This window comes from Terrapene carolina, unplaced genomic scaffold (assembly GCF_002925995.2).
Source record: "Terrapene carolina triunguis isolate 2854851 unplaced genomic scaffold, T_m_triunguis-2.0 Scaffold189, whole genome shotgun sequence".
NCBI lineage: Eukaryota > Metazoa > Chordata > Testudines > Emydidae > Terrapene > Terrapene triunguis.
The window spans coordinates 4,832,987-4,848,623 of record NW_020664540.1 but is presented as its reverse complement, the minus strand read 5'-3'; the positions used below and the strand labels follow the sequence as shown (position 1 = coordinate 4,848,623).

The following is a 15,637-nucleotide window of genomic DNA, read 5'->3' as shown; positions in this document are numbered from 1 at the left end:
CACACTAGCATACTCAAATTACATAGTGCTATCTGGCAAATCCCCTCAGAGGTGGAGAAGGAAAGAACTATCCATTGAGCATGCATGGAGCCCTCTGCTTTCAGAGGAGGAGATGTGGTGTCACATCTAGTATACATTTGACGTGTCTTAGACATTTATAAACATGAGCTGATGAAACCTCAGTGCTTCTGTGACACTTTTGTAACTTCTTACAATGTCTTGTACATTCAGAACTTAAAAGGACTTTGAATTTTAAAGGAAGCTTAGTGGGAAGGTAATCAGTGGTTTTGGGGCCTGAGGGAATGGCTAATGTTTTATAATCTTGTAAAACGCATATACAGGAAGACTTTATTATAATACACTTCATTGAGTCTAGAAAAACACTTGTGGACTGAGCAATAGTCCATAAGCATTTTTTGGTATCTGTCAGTGATGGATTTGCATAACCTGTAGAAGACCACAGAATTGTCAGAATACAGTTTGCAGTGCTAAAGAAAGTGCTAATGTGTAGGCATACATGTGCAGTTGAGTGGAGTAAGTTTCCTTCATTCTTGGGTGCATGCTAATCTAGTTAGTTGGACTGACATCTGAAACCCCAAAACAAAACCTTAAATCTGAATTTGTGAAGCCTTTATCAATCCCATAACCTGACAAGACACCAATTAAACAAAATACCTGATTTGTGAAGTGAAGCTATTTATCATCCCCTTAATGTTGTAACTTTGCAATTTAAGCTTGCTATTTTAGGGTTCTAGGAAAGACTCTTTAACATTGGAGGTTTTAAAGAACATTCTTTATCTGATGAGGCTTAGAGACCCTATTTTATAAGCAGGCCAAAACTACCAGATCTTCTACTTGTACTTCCTGTCTTTTTCTCGTCCATCCCCTTCCCTTTTTTGTGCTTTGTTCCTCTTCTTCTGCTTCCTCTCAAATTTTCCTAGCCCAGTATCTTGTTAAAAAATTGATGCTTCAAAGAGCTGCTGTAAGCAGCATTACTTTACTTGTGATTGGAAGAAAGTGGATGTGCTGAGGTTCTTGGGTTTTTTGTTTGGTTTGTTTTTGGGGTGGAAGGAACGGACAAATTGCATGGATGTAAAACTGATGTATAGGTCTAGCTTCTCTCCTCTCAGACATATCAGGCCCTCCTGTCCACTTTCCAGCTGTCATTTGATTTAGTCTTGTCTACAAAGGGATTAAACTGCATTAATTGTGTGCACCCTCTCATTCAGAATTGAAGTGGCCTTAATTCAGTAAACCAGTTATCATGCAAGTCCCACATGGGGATTTAATGCAGTTTAACTAATCTACTTCTAATTCACACCATTAGTTAATTTGGATTAAATTTCATGAGTGGCCTCAAGTAGACAAGCCTTTAGATAGAATCATTTTCTTTTCTACTAGGAGTGGGAAGGAAGGTTGTCTTTGGCCCAGCATAACCCAGCGTAGACCCTTAGGAAAGCAGGCTAGTGTCTGCTTGGTAAAGTAGCTTGCAGTTTAACTACCTGCCAGCCTCCAACTTGTGGGTCCTGGCATATTTCCTTCTTTACTGCAAGTCTCTGAAGAGGGGATAGACTCACATTCACTTTCCTCTCTTATGTGCCTTATCCCACTTAGAATAAGATCAGTCATAAAATATAAGAAGACCACAGAGGCAAAACACTGGCTGTTGTCTTCCAGATCTTCCCTTGAAGGGCTGCAAGGTCTCAGTCAGAGCCTGTGGAAGTGAGTGGTTCAGAAGAGACTAATTTCTCCAGAACCTACTTTCTGATATGGCAGAACAGTATTGAAATTAACAGCAGGTTTCTGGGTATCTGTTTCCTTGCAGATGACTGGTAGGTGGTGTCTATGCACCAGCCAGTAACTACCTTTTTGTTAATGTAAAACCCATGTCAGCGGCAGATCTGGTGGTAAACAGGGAAATCATTCTTCTGTTTTTTGTTTTGGTTTCTTGAGTAGGTAGAATCTATGGCACAGCTACCGATTGCAGATACAGCTATGGCATCTCTGTCTAAGCCATCTTTTGCGGGGATTCCTTTCCTAAAGACCAGGTGGGCTGCGAGGTCTAATATTAACTCAGAAGAAACTCTAAGAGCATCAGCTGCTATCATGCCAGCCTCTCTGCCACCTTTATTTTCCAAAGAAATAGGCTTGTGGGAAAACTGATTTCTGATCATAGAAAAAAGTCAAATTGCTATCGAGTATGGTGTCTCTTGTTTGTCTCTGTAGCATACACTTCCTTTAATCGGTAAGACTTGCAGCAAGATAAGTTTCTTAAATACCCTGCCAAGTAACCCTAGCTCAGAACTAGGAAAAGTCCCTTTTGCCAAATTTACAGAAGTGAAGTTCTTCTTCCAGTGCTTGGTCATATCAATTCCAATTAGGTGTGTGTGCGTGCCGCGTGCACGATCGTCAGAGAATTTTCTACCCTAGCAACACCCGGTGGGTGGGCTGTGGAGCCCCCTGGAGTGGCGCCTTCATGGCGCTGGATATATACCCCAGCCGACCCAGCGCCCCCTCAGTTCCTTCTTACCGCCCGTGATGGTGGTTGGAACTGTGGAGCGCGGCATAGCGGTTCTCCACTCTCCCTAGCTTTACTTGTTCATTCTTGTAGATAGTTGTTGGTTATATACTTTTAGATTAGTAGTTTGTTGTTAATAGTTTTGTAGAGTAGTTATAAATAGTTAGCGGGGGTTAAGGGGGCTATTATCCCCCCCTTTTCCCCCGGCACGCAGCCGGGCTCATGCCCAAGGCTCCTGGCTTTAAGCCGTGCACGACCTGTGCTAAGCCTATGCCAACGGGAGACCCTCACGACTCTTGTCCATCTGGTGAGACTCCCCTAAACACTTCACTTCAGCCAAGTGTAAGATCTGCAAGGCTTTCAGGCCCAGGACCAAAAAGGAGCGGGACTTTAGACTTAAGCAGCTCCTTATGGAGGCGGCACTTGGCACGCCGAAGGGAGATCTGGGCTAAGTTCCGGCACCGAGTGCCTCGGTGCGCAGCGCCCCAGCGGCACCCTCCGGTACTGCACCACGAGCAGACGCGGATAAGGCCCCACGGCACCGTCCTCCCTCAGCACCGCATCCGCCGCAAGCCCCTCGGCGCCGTTCCCTGTCTCCGGGACATAAAAGACCCCGCAAGACCCAGGACGCTGCTGTCCAACAGGCACCGGTGGTAGAGCCGCGTCCGGCTTCGGAGCGCCAGAGGGTGCAGGCATCGTCAACACCATTGACTCTGGCTCCAGGTGTAGGGCCGTTGAGTCCAGTGCGGACTGGCTCACCACCTCGTCCTGTGGTTGAGCCCTGTCTCCCTTCTATGCCGGAGACTTTTGCAACGGCGAAAGACCTTATCGCCCTCACGGAGCCGGCGCCGTCTCAGCCCGCGGCACTGTATCCCCTTTGCACGGTGCAATCCAGGGGCAAGCCTGCCCTGATACGCCCTCCATCTCCAAGCGTGGACTCGCGGCACCACTCCCGGTCTTGGAGCAGGTCCCGACACCGCTCGCAGTCCCGGCACCGATCTTCATCTTGGCGCCGGTCGTACTCGCGGCCCAGATCTTCCTCCCGGCACCGGTCTACTTCTCGCCATCGACCTGAGCATCGGTACTAGTCGGAGTCCAGATGCAGTTCCCGGCACCGGTATGAGCGCCGCTCCCGTTCGCGAGGCCACTCCCGGTACCAAGTCTACAGACGGTCTTCGTCTTCGCGATCCAGATCTGGATCCCGGTACCGGCATGGCCATCGGCACTGTTTTCAATCCCGGTACCGCTCACCGGCATCGCGCAGAGACCGCTCGCCTGTGGACCGGCACCGCTCGGCACTGTACCAGGACAAGCCCCTGAAATCACGCTCGGCACCGCCCTGGCCCTCAAGATTGGCATCTCGCTCGTCGAAAGAGGCTTCCCGATCAGCATACCCTGCTCAGGGTCAGGCTGCAGACGACTTGGGTCATTGGCAGGAGGGGGCAGAGGACCCTAGACAGGACCTGGCACATTAGTCTTTCTGGACCCCCTGGGCATATCACCAAGCTCAAGGGGCTCCACCAGCAGCCTCTCGACACACTCTGAGTACCTGAGGCCACCATCTCCCGTCCTCCCCCAGGGGCATGGAGGCTCCAGTGCCGACACCCACGCAGGCCCCAGACCCCGGTGCAGGGGATCCTGCACATCAGGGACCCTTGGAGCCGGACCCTCATCTGGATCCTTTACTCCCTGAGGCTTCCTCCTCATCCTCCCCAGATGAGGTGGTGGCGGGTACAACAGCCTCAGGCCCACCTCCAATAGACCTCCATGCCCACCAAGACTTGTTGCATAGGGTGGCACGGAACATGGACCTACAGGCTGAGGAGATAGTGGAGGTGGAGGACCCGGTGGTGAGCATCCTCTCAGCTGATGCCCCATCCCGGGTGGCGTTGCCCATTATACGTATGATCCAGGCTAACGCTAATGCCATATGGCAAACCCCGGCCTCCATCCCTCCCACTGCCAGAGGTGTAGAGAGGAAGTACTTTGTCCCCTCCTAAAGACCATGAGTACCTCTATACACACCCTCCGCCGTGTTCACTAGTAGTCTCCTCAGTGAACGCAAGAGAGCATCATGGTCAGCAGGCGGCAGCGCCCAAATCGAAGGACGCCAGACGCTTCGATTTGTTTGGGCGTAAGGTTTACTCAGCTCAGAGCCGCAAACTAACAGGCGCTCTTGAGTCCGTACAAATACAACTCATGGAATTCCATGGGTAAATTTAAAGAGTTGGTCCCCCAGGACTCGAGAGAAGAGTTCGGGGCCCTAGTGTAGGAAGGTAAAAAGGTGGCTAGGACCTCCTTGCAGGCCTCCCTGGACATAGCGGACTCTGCCACCAGGACATTAGCGTCTGGGATAGCCAGGAGACGCGTCTCCTGGCTCCAGGTATCGGGGTTACCGCCAGAACTGCAGCAGACCCTGCAAGATCTGCCGTTCGAGGGCCAGGGGTTGTTCTCGGACAAGATGGACTCTCGGTTGCAGAACCTCAAGGACTCCAGAACCATCATGCGCTCCCTGGGGATGCGTGTCCCAGGACCCCAGCGCAGGCCCTTTAGGCCCCAGCCACAAAGGTTCTACCCTCCTCCTCCTCCTCATCCAAGACAGGACTTCCCCAGAAGGCGGGGGCGAGGTGGTAGACGGAGGTCGACCGGCCCCCAACCCGGTCAGAACCAAGGCCCTCCTAGACCACCTTCAGGACCTAGGCAAAATTTTTTGAAGGTGCGCTCGAGGACAGCGTGCCAGCCACTACCCAGGATCCATTCCCTTTCTTTCAGGATCGCCTCTCCCGTTTCCACTGTGCTTGGTCCCTTATAACCTCGGACCATTGGGTCCTTCGCATGGTGGAGAGGGGATACACTCTCCAGTTTTCTTCGTCGTCCCCCCCCCTCCATCCCTCTTCAGGGACCCTTCTCACGAGCATCTCCTTATACAGGAGGTTTTTGGGCTCCTCTCTATGGGGGCCATAGAGGAGGTTCCGCCAGAGTTAAGGGGCAGGGGGTTTTACTCCCGCTACTTCCTGATCCCCAAAGCAAAAGGGGGTCTGCGACCCATTTTAGATTTACGTGGACTCAACAAATTCATAGTAAAGTTGAAGTTCCGCATGGTCTCCTTGGGGACCATCATCCCTTCCCTGGATCCTGGAGACTGGTCTGCCGCCCTCGACATGAAGGACGCATATTTTCATATAACAATCTACCCCCCCACACACACAGGCGCTTCCTTCGATTTGTAGTAGACAATGTGCACTACCAATTTGCCGTCCTTCCCTTCGGCTTGTCCGCGGCTCTGAGAGTGTTCACCAAATATATGGCTGTCGTGGCAGCATACCTTCGTCAACAAAGGATACAGGTGTTCCCGTATCTAGACGACTGGCTGGTGCGCGGCCGCACCAGGGAGCAAGTTCAAACTCGCGTCAAGATAATACTACAAACATTCCACGAGTTAGGCATTTTACTCAACAAAGAAAAGTCCACTCTGGAGCTAACCCAGAGAATAGAGTTTATCGGGGCAGTCTTAGACTCCAGACTCGCCCGAACTCTTCTGCCAGACACTCGGTTTCACACCATCACAAACATTATCCACGGACTCCAGGTCTTCCCGATCACCACAATAAGGACGTGCCTCGGCCTGTTGGGACACATGCCCTCTTGCACTTACGTAACCAGGCATGCCAGACTTCGGCTTCGCCCACTTCAGGCCTGGGTATCATCGGTGTACCGTCCTTATCGGGACAACCTGAACATGGTGGTCACGGTTCCGAACTCGGTCTTGACCTCTCTCACCTGGTGGCTGGATCACAAGGCGGTTTGCGCAGGAGTGCCGTTTCACGCCCCACAACCCTCCCTGCACCTGGTCACGGACGCTTCATCTCTAGGTTGGGGCGCTCACCTCGGAGAGCACCATACCCAGGGCCTGTGGACCGCATCCCAACTAGCTCTGCACATCAATGTTCGAGAGCTGATGGCGGTGCGCCTAGCCTGTCAGGCATTTCTTGGTCTCCTACGTGGCCGTTGCGTGTCAGTCCTCACAGACAACACCACGGCCATGTTCTACATCAACAAGCAAGGAGGAGCCCTGTCGTCTCTCCTATGCCAAGAGGCCATTCGCCTGTGGGAGTTCTGCATTGCCCACTCGATGCATCTCATGGCATCGTTCCTACCTGGAGTCCAGAACACTCTAGCAGACCGTCTCAGCAGATCCTTCCAGACGCACGAGTGGTCGATTCGCTCGGATATCATCCATTCCATCTTCCAGAGGTGGGGATTTCCCCAGGTCGACTTGTTCGCCTCACAAGCCAACAGGAAGTGCCACGTGTTCTGCTCCCTCCAAGGGCGATCTCCGGGCTCCCTGTCGGACGCTTTCCTCCTATCGTGGAGAGACCAGCTGTTATACGCTTTCCCTTCATTTCCACTGGTCCACAGGGTACTGCTCAAGCTATGCAGAGACAAGGCACGTATGATTCTAGTCGCTCCAGCTTGGCCAAGACAGCACTGGTACACCACGCTTCTGGAGCTATCGGTACAAACTCCGATCACGCTTCCCTTGTGCCCAGACTTGATCTCTCAGGACCACGGCCGACTCTGTCACCCCGACCTGCAATCGCTCCACCTTACAGCGTGGATGCTCCATGGCTGAATCGGACAGAGCTACGATGCTCACATCCCGTGCAACAGATTCTACTAGGAAGTAGAAAGCCCTCTACACGGACCACTTACTTAGCCAAGTGGAAACGTTTCTTCTGTTGGTGCGAGCAGCGGGCCATGCCCCCCTTGCTGGCGTCTATTCCACTTTATACTTGAATATCTCCTATCCCTAAAACAGCAGGGCTTGGCGATATCTTCGGTCAGGGTTCACCTGGTCGCTATATCGGCGTTCCACCCAGGAGAACACGCTTCCTCGGTCTTCTCTAACCCGATGGTCGTCAGATTCCTCAAGGGCTTAGACCGGCTATACCCACAGCAACGTCAACCCGTTCCGGTGTGGGATCTTAACCTGGTTCTCTCCAAGCTCACAGGGCCCCCGTTCGAGCCATTGGCTACCTGCTCACTCCTTTACCTATCTTGGAAGACAGCCTTCCTTGTAGCCATCACTTCAGCGAGGCGTGTTTTGGAAATCAGGGCGCTCATGTCTGAGCCGCCATACACAGTCTTCCATAAAGACAAGGTGCAGCTTTGCCCCCACCCTGCCTTTCTTCCCAAGGTTGTATCAGCTTTTCATGTGAACCAAGATATACTTCTCCCGGTCTTCCATTCTAAGCCGCACGCCACCCGTCAAGACCAGCGTATGCACTCCTTGGACGTACGCAGGGCCCTTGCTTTCTATATTGAGCATACGAAACCGTTTAGGAAGACGACGCAACTCTTCGTTGCAGTGGCCAACCGGATGAAAGGTTTACTGGTCTCCTCGCAATGTCTCTCCTCTTGGATCACGTCCTTCATTTGTGCTTGCTACGACCTGTAGCCCCGACGCCACGCCTCACCGCCCACTCCACGAGGGCCCAAGCCTCCTCAACTGCCTTCCTGGCTCATGTCCCGATCCAGGACATTTGTAGAGCGACGGTTTGGTCATCGGTCCACACCTTTGCCGCTCACTATGCGCTTGTACAGCAGTCCAGAGACGATGCTGCATTCGGATCAGCGGTTTTGCACTCAGTGATGTCTCACTCCAACCCCACCGCCTAGGTAAGGCTTGGTAGTCACCTAATTGGAATCGATATGAGCAAGCACTCGAAGAAAAAACGGTTACTCACCTTTGTGACTGTTGTTCTTAGAGATGTGTTGCTCATATCCATTCCAAACCCGCCCCCCTTCCCCACTGTCGGAGTAGCCGGCAAGAAGGAACTGAGGGGTCGCTGGGTCGGCTGGGGTATATATCCAGCGCCATGAAGGCGCCACTCCAGGGGGCTCCACAGCCGACCCACCGGGTGTTGCTAGGGTAGAAAATTCTCCGACAATCGTGCACGCGGCGTGCGCACACACCTAATTGGAATGGATATGAGCAACACATCTTGAAGAACAGTTACAAAGGTGAGTAACCGTTTTTTTCGTAGGCTGCCTGGAGACTCGTTAGACAAGGTCATAAAATAAACTTTAAAAGGCAACTCCTTTATCTCATCAAGGAGTTTTTGGCCTAGTAGTGGAAGAGTCGTGTTAGTATTCTTCCACCACTCTTCCTTTGGATAGGCCAGCTCCTGACTACATATCGCAGTCCTTGTTTTAAAACACACATGGGATTTAGGGGCCTTCTTCATCTCTACTCTTGAAGTAGACTATGACCCTGATAACACTGGATGCTGGAACTCTGAGAGCTGATTAACAACTTTTTTCCTCCCTTCCCCCACCTTACCTCCTCTACTTGTCCCAGAGCCAATTCCTTGTATTTCCTAAATAAATACTTATCTAGGCTTCTAAATAATCTCTCAGGCAGGAGCTCCAGGAAGAATTCCCAAAAATGAAAATATTTTCCAGGATGGTTATAACTTATTCTGAAAGAAGGCAAAGTGGGGAGTTTGGGGCATTTGAACCTCACTTTTGATTCATGAACAAAGTTCTGCATGGAAATGCTAGCATCAACTCTTCCAGAAATAATCAATATTTTAATGCCTTAACTGAATCTAATGAATGTGCACTAGCCCACTTATGTTTAACGAGGTTTCATTACCAAAGCTACTCCTTTCAGTTCAGGTCTTAAGTCAGGTGGATAGCAATACCTTGGTGGGCTTTTCCAAGAGTATATGGTGGTAGTCATTGCAGCTCTTAGTTTGTAGACACTATGTAGATTTCTCGCACTTGGAAAACAGTTATCAATGCATTTTTACTTGAGCCACCATGATAGTCAGTCCTTGGGGTCATGTAAGTTCCTAACTGAGGAAGAGTGCCATTGTACTAAGCTGAAGGATAAACAACATAGCAGTTAGAGTGGATTCTACATCCTTCTACCACTTGGTTCTGTTCCTGCAGTTTAAAAAAAAAAAGTGGATATATATCTCCACGTATACGTACGTATGTATATGTGGAGATATATATGTGTGGATCTCACTGTCACTAACTTTTTCACATGTAATACACCACACTAGGTTTTAATGTGTCCTTATTTGGCTTTGAAATTTCTTCTTTGCAGAGCTTTAGGGTGGCCCATCCAAGGTGTATATTTTGCCTATTCTGAACTGTCCATGTGCTGCAGCAGAAAAAAAGAACCCACATAAAAGGACTTATGGGCATGTCCTTAAAGAACAGCAATAGGCAGATATTTGAACTTGTCTATCTTATAAATTCAATATTTAATACAAGCCAGTCTTAACAGACTTAAATAGCTTTCTTGTGTGGATTTTTACTGTTTCATATCTTCCTACTTTTATATTTACTTCTAACTTTTAAAATGTTTACTGGGCTGGAGGAAGTGAGCATAACTAGCCCCAAATCCTACTGAAACTTGAGCGCCTTGTCATGCTTGAACTAAACTTGCATAATTCTTACATCTGAGTTCTTTAATTTTTGAAGGGAAGATATAGATGTCATACACTAATGCCAGAACTTAAGAGGAAATGCTATTACATTGTTTGTTTTTTGGGAGGGGGCAGGACTTCTACTTCCAGAGACTATACTTCTATAGTCTTTTTTTCTTCTTCTAATGTTTGACTTTTATTTGAAAAATGTTCACTTGACCTCTAGTCCCACTGAAGTCCTCTAGTCTTTACCAAAGAGGTATAACTATGGCAACAGACATACAAGAGGCCCCATACTGTCACAGTGTGCCTAGCCATAAGGGCAACAGGGTCACAGGTCTCATGTTCATCTTCTAAGACTGCCAGCAAGACTGTTATGCTAATTATATGATTGTCTATTAGTAATTGGATAGACAACACAAACCTACTTTGCATAGGGTGCTGAAACCATGCAGTAGTAACATAGTGTCATTCACTAGTACCAGCCTGGGCTGGGCTAGATGTGAACCATAGACCTGGAGATATGGGATTTGATCTTTCCACGTGGAAACTGTCTACTCATCTTAGCTTTCCTTTTGTGCTTTATTTTTATTTATTTGAAACATTTGGTGTTCAAAGAAAACAAATGCTAAAGTATCTTTATTTAGCACATTTTGTTGTTATGCATGAAGTCCGTACATTCATGACCACTTCAGAGGTTGTTATAACCTCTTCACGGGAGTAATAGTAGTATGTGCAATTTTAGATGACTTTTTTCTAGATTAACTTCAGTAAGTGATAATACCATGTGATTAACCTTTCATTTTAGGATTTTATATACATAACATCTGGAGTAGGGGAAGTAATGCTTATTATAGTTTCTAAACACTGAATGCTAGCTAAAGCTCTCTTCTGGCGAACAAATTCATTAATTTTTTTTGTATTGCTTATGAAAACTTTTCAATGCTGTCAATCATTAAGTCTTCTAACTATGAAATATGTATAATGGTAGCAGTTCCTTAAATCTGTGTCCTATAACCCTCTTGTCGGGTGAGACTACTTAAGGCTTCATGTCCACTCAGTCCTTTAATTCACTGTGATTGCCACCTGCCATGCTTTATTTTTTTTAGACTGTCATTTCCTAGAGAAGAATATGAAAGTTACACAATGGTGAAATGCTATTCATTTAATTGTACTGGAAAAAATGAACAAGTGATAAAGTAATCATGAATATTCCATATATTACCTTGAGTTTACTCTCTCTAATTCTAGATGTCTTGCTTCCAAATAACACATGTGGTCTCACTTTGACACATTTTAAGTCATGGATTTCAAATTTTGGAGGGAGGTTCCATGAGGTGGATGAGCTTTTTACATACATAAAACAGGATTTATTGAGGGATACAATTGTATGTGTCTATTTAGAGCAACCTAGTTGAACATACTATGGGCTTTTTTGTTTGTTTGTTGTTTTTTAATTACTCGTATCAGAGAACCCCTATTCCAACAATTTATTTACTGGATTTATGCAGATTTTGCAATTTAAGAAATGGAACATAATCAATAGGAAATGGCTTTTTGTCAATGCTTCCAAATACACCACACCCACACAATGTCAATCAACAAGTTTATCTTCATATGAGGCTCTGTTCTTTATTCTTAAAGTCCTATAACTTTGCAAGGCAGAGAAATAAATTTGGGGTTAGTAGCCCTTTAGCAACTTAAGTGTTTTTTTTGTTTCTGTGCTTAAGGTCTTTTTAACCAATTAATACAGGAAAAAAAGTAATTTTGCATAATGTGCATCCGGCTTGCAATATATTAGGGTTTTTGTTTTCTCTTTATAAAAGATGAAGAGCTGTTAATAGAGAGAGTGTCGTATGCTGGTATGATCAACCCTGAGGATCGGTGGAAGACCCTACCATTTAAGGGGCATGTAGCTCATTTTGAAGTGCAAATAAGAGTGAAATGTGATGAGAATTACTACAGCACACGATGCAATAAATTTTGCGGACCTCGTAATGACTTTGTTGGTCACTACACGTGTGACCAATATGGAAACAAAGCCTGCATGGAAGGTTGGATGGGAGAAGAATGTAAACAAGGTAATACTTTGTTTACTATTTTACATAATTGTTATTGAAACAAGAAGTCATATTGAGGTTGAATCTTTTTTAGCATGCTGCACCAACTATACTGCCATGTGCACTAGCACAATACAAATAGATTTGCTTTGTTGTTAGAGCTGGGCAAATAATGGGTTTTTCAGTTTGCTGGCAATTCCAAAAAAATCATTTAGAATTGAACCATAAGCTAACTTGATCATTCTCTTTTCCTGGCCCAATGCCTATTCACTATCCCTATGAATGACTATGAATTGCCACTATGAATGCAAGCACTATTTTGTTGCTGGATGCTTCTTTTGTTTTTTATTTTTTTAAAAGCAAAAACAAAAAAACCCGACTTGCTCTAGTAAGAGTGAAGTGAGGCTCTTGGGCAGAGTCTGATAAAGGGATCCCGTTGCTGTAGAGAGGACTTGTCTGACTGCCTATCAAATCAGGTCTTTAAACCAGTGAATTAAATGCCCTTTTAACTGAAACTGAAGGTACTGGTTAACTTTGTTCAAGGAGCTAACTTTTTAAGAAAAAATGATACATTATAGCTTAATAACAGATTTCTAATGAAGATAGCTTTAATAACATTTTACAGTACCAGATTCAATAATACTGTGTACATTTTCCAGTCCTGGAAAAAGTCCTTGTAACTCTTGAAAATGAGGCTAAAGCTGTTTAAAGTTTAATGTATACAAAGCTGAAAGCTTTTTGATGTCTGTTAATGTTCAAGTGCAGTCCTTCTTAAATATACCTGGAATGTTCAATTTAGTCCCACAGCATTTTTCCTCCTATCTTTCAGTGAGTAACTAGCACTAAAATTGTTTTTTTTTTTCACTTATGACAGAATGAAAGTGATGAGAGAACACCAGTTTATAGCTATTTTAGCCAATATTGTATAATTTTTGAAGGTGTACTGGTCTTTAGTTCTATATTTATCTTATTTTAAAAGGTTGAGTAACTTAAAATGTCTGAACCCATGTAACAAATCAAATTAATTGGTATAACATTAAAAATGTAATCTATGTTTGTAGATCCATGCTAAACAAGAGGCTACCTCAGTTGGTTTTATAAAAACTTGGAGTTGATTTAATGAAATAGCTAGCTTGAAGAGCTAGATTTTTTTTTTTTTTAATAGTTGTGCTGTTGATGTCTGGAAGAATTAATTGAAAGGAAAACTGTTTTAGGAATGAGCAATGAATAAGCTACTCATTATGAAATTGCTTTAATTGCTGGACTAGGAGCTAGTGTTTCTGTATTAACTGAAGTATTACTGCCCATACTAACTGAAGTCTAAACCTTTTTTCTATTCACAGCTGTATGTAAACAAGGATGTAATTTACTCCATGGGGGTTGCAGTGTACCTGGGGAATGCAAGTAAGTATATGTACTTGGCTATTTTAGTGTGAAGGAAGAACACTGGCTTTCCAGTACTTTGCTTTTAACAGTGATTTTAGCAATTAGGCAGTGTACATAAAATAAAAATTGGCTGGATGGGTATAGATATGGATATATTCCGTCTATGCAATATTAAGTTACATTTATTTCAGACTTTGAGTTTCACAGAACTTGTTACTTTCAGAGGTTGTCTGCTTCTGTGTTTGTGACTGAAGGGATTTGCAAAAAACACAGTTGGGATTAGATGAGGCACTTCAAACAAGAACCAGCACTGTGTTCTATTTAAAGATCACCTGCAATAGCAGAAAATTTATTAGCCTGCTCTAACTTTGAATATTTCTAGGTCTCCCATAGGTCTCATCCAGGTCTTCTGAAAAAACAGACAGTCTTTCATTTCAATTGGTTTTTATTTATTTATGTTTTAAAGAATGGGTTGTATGGGTAGATGGTATTTTCCCAACTTCAGCACAAAAGGTACATTCTGGATCAGCGCCACACCCAACCCTTTTCTTGAGGTCATATTTTTCAATTGAGATAACACTAAATAAAACACCGCCTATGCATTCTACCCCCAGCCAGGCTTGTTCTTAGGGTTTCTTGCAGGTATGTCCCAGACTCTGTTTCCCTCTGGGTTGAACCACGTAACTCCACTCTGAAAATAAAGGGAAGGTGAACAGGTAGTGCCTGCCACAGTGGACATGAATTGGTTATCACTTCCATGCAGGAGTTCTAACATCTGTTAACAGGGTCGGTCAAGAGAGAACCAGTGCTACCTTATTGCAGCTGGCTTTGTAAATCTACTTGTCCCAACTCTTCAAAACTTGCCGCTTGTACAAGTACTCAAAAATGTTTGTGGCCAAAGCATAAACATCAGTCTATTCTCCTGTAATTATGTACTACTTGCCAACTTATCAAAACACTGAGTTCTCTGTTAATTAGACACATTCTTTATTTGTTAAGAAAATATCTTGCAGCTCTCAACATGAAAGTCTTGGCTGACTGAGGTTAGTTCCTGTTTTGTGGAATACAAAGAAAAAAAAACTTGGGGGGGGAGGGTATTATATAACCTACTAAACTCGCCCCTCCCCCCCCAAATTTTTTCTTTTCCTTTTCTCCCCTATGACTGGAGAGGTGTTAACAGGCCGTTTACCTTGAAGGGTTCCTTGAAATATATTTTAACTACCTATGCTAAAGAATCTGTTCCACTTTGTATTTAGCTGTGATGCTCTGAGTTCTTTTCCCAGACCTGAAGAAGAGCTCGGTATAAATTCAAAAGTGTTTGTCTCCATCAGAAGTTGGTTCAATAAAAGATATTACCTCACCTATATTGTATCCCTAATATCCTGGGATAAACACAGCTACAACAACACTGCATACAATGTTATAAAATGCATTTATGACTTCACTGCCACCAGTTCAGACTATGACTTTGACTTGGGAAAATGACCATCAGCTTATATTGGGAATGTTCCCCAATGTGAAAACTCTTGAAGAAAACTGAGCAAGTACTTTCCTGAATTTTGCTTCAGGTGGGTGGGGCATCTTCGGAGCCTTATTGATGTCCAGGTAGTGGTGGGATGTGAGAAGGCATCTAAGGGAATACCAATTGAGATGAAAAGGCAAGACAAACTTAGGCTAGGTCTCACATGTAGCCGCTCTATGCCGATGGGAGAGAGCTCTCCCATTGGCATAACTACCTCCCCCTCAACAAACGGCGGTCGCTGTGTTGGCAGAGCATTGTCCATGCTGGCACTTTTGTCGGTGAAACTTATGGTCAGCGGTGTATTTTTTCCCCCCACACTCCTCACCAACAAAAGTTTTACCAAAAAAAGTGCTAGTGTAGACATACCTTGCTTTGCCTAAGGCTAATACCTTTTTTTACAAGGAGGGGGAAAAGCTAGACAGGTAACCATGTAGGAGAAGTAGTGTAAGTACCCTCATCTTGCTGAAACAAATAAAGGCTAACAGGAATGTGTTCTAGCAGAAGAGAGTGCAAGAAAATACCTTTGAAAGATTCAAAGGGGGAGAACACATAGGACCCTAAAGATTAGGTTGAGGCTCCCGAGAGACCAGATGCTTTTGAAGGGGATTTTTAAAGGGGTAGCTTTAAAACTAAAGGAGGGAATCCTGTTACATATCCCCTTGGTTTCTAAAGAACATGAAGAGCTGTTTCCTTAATATTTGATATCCGT

General features: G+C 45.4%; 1 protein-coding gene across 1 annotated transcript in view; it reads left to right on the top strand.

Moving 5' to 3' along the window:
• The window catches only part of JAG2 (jagged canonical Notch ligand 2), a 104,568-nt gene that overhangs the window by 45,090 nt on the left and 43,841 nt on the right, over window positions 1-15,637 (top strand). The window contains 2 exon segments of the mRNA XM_024200659.3: window positions 11,787-12,041; window positions 13,364-13,424. Coding sequence (XP_024056427.2) covers window positions 11,787-12,041; window positions 13,364-13,424 — 316 coding nt within the window.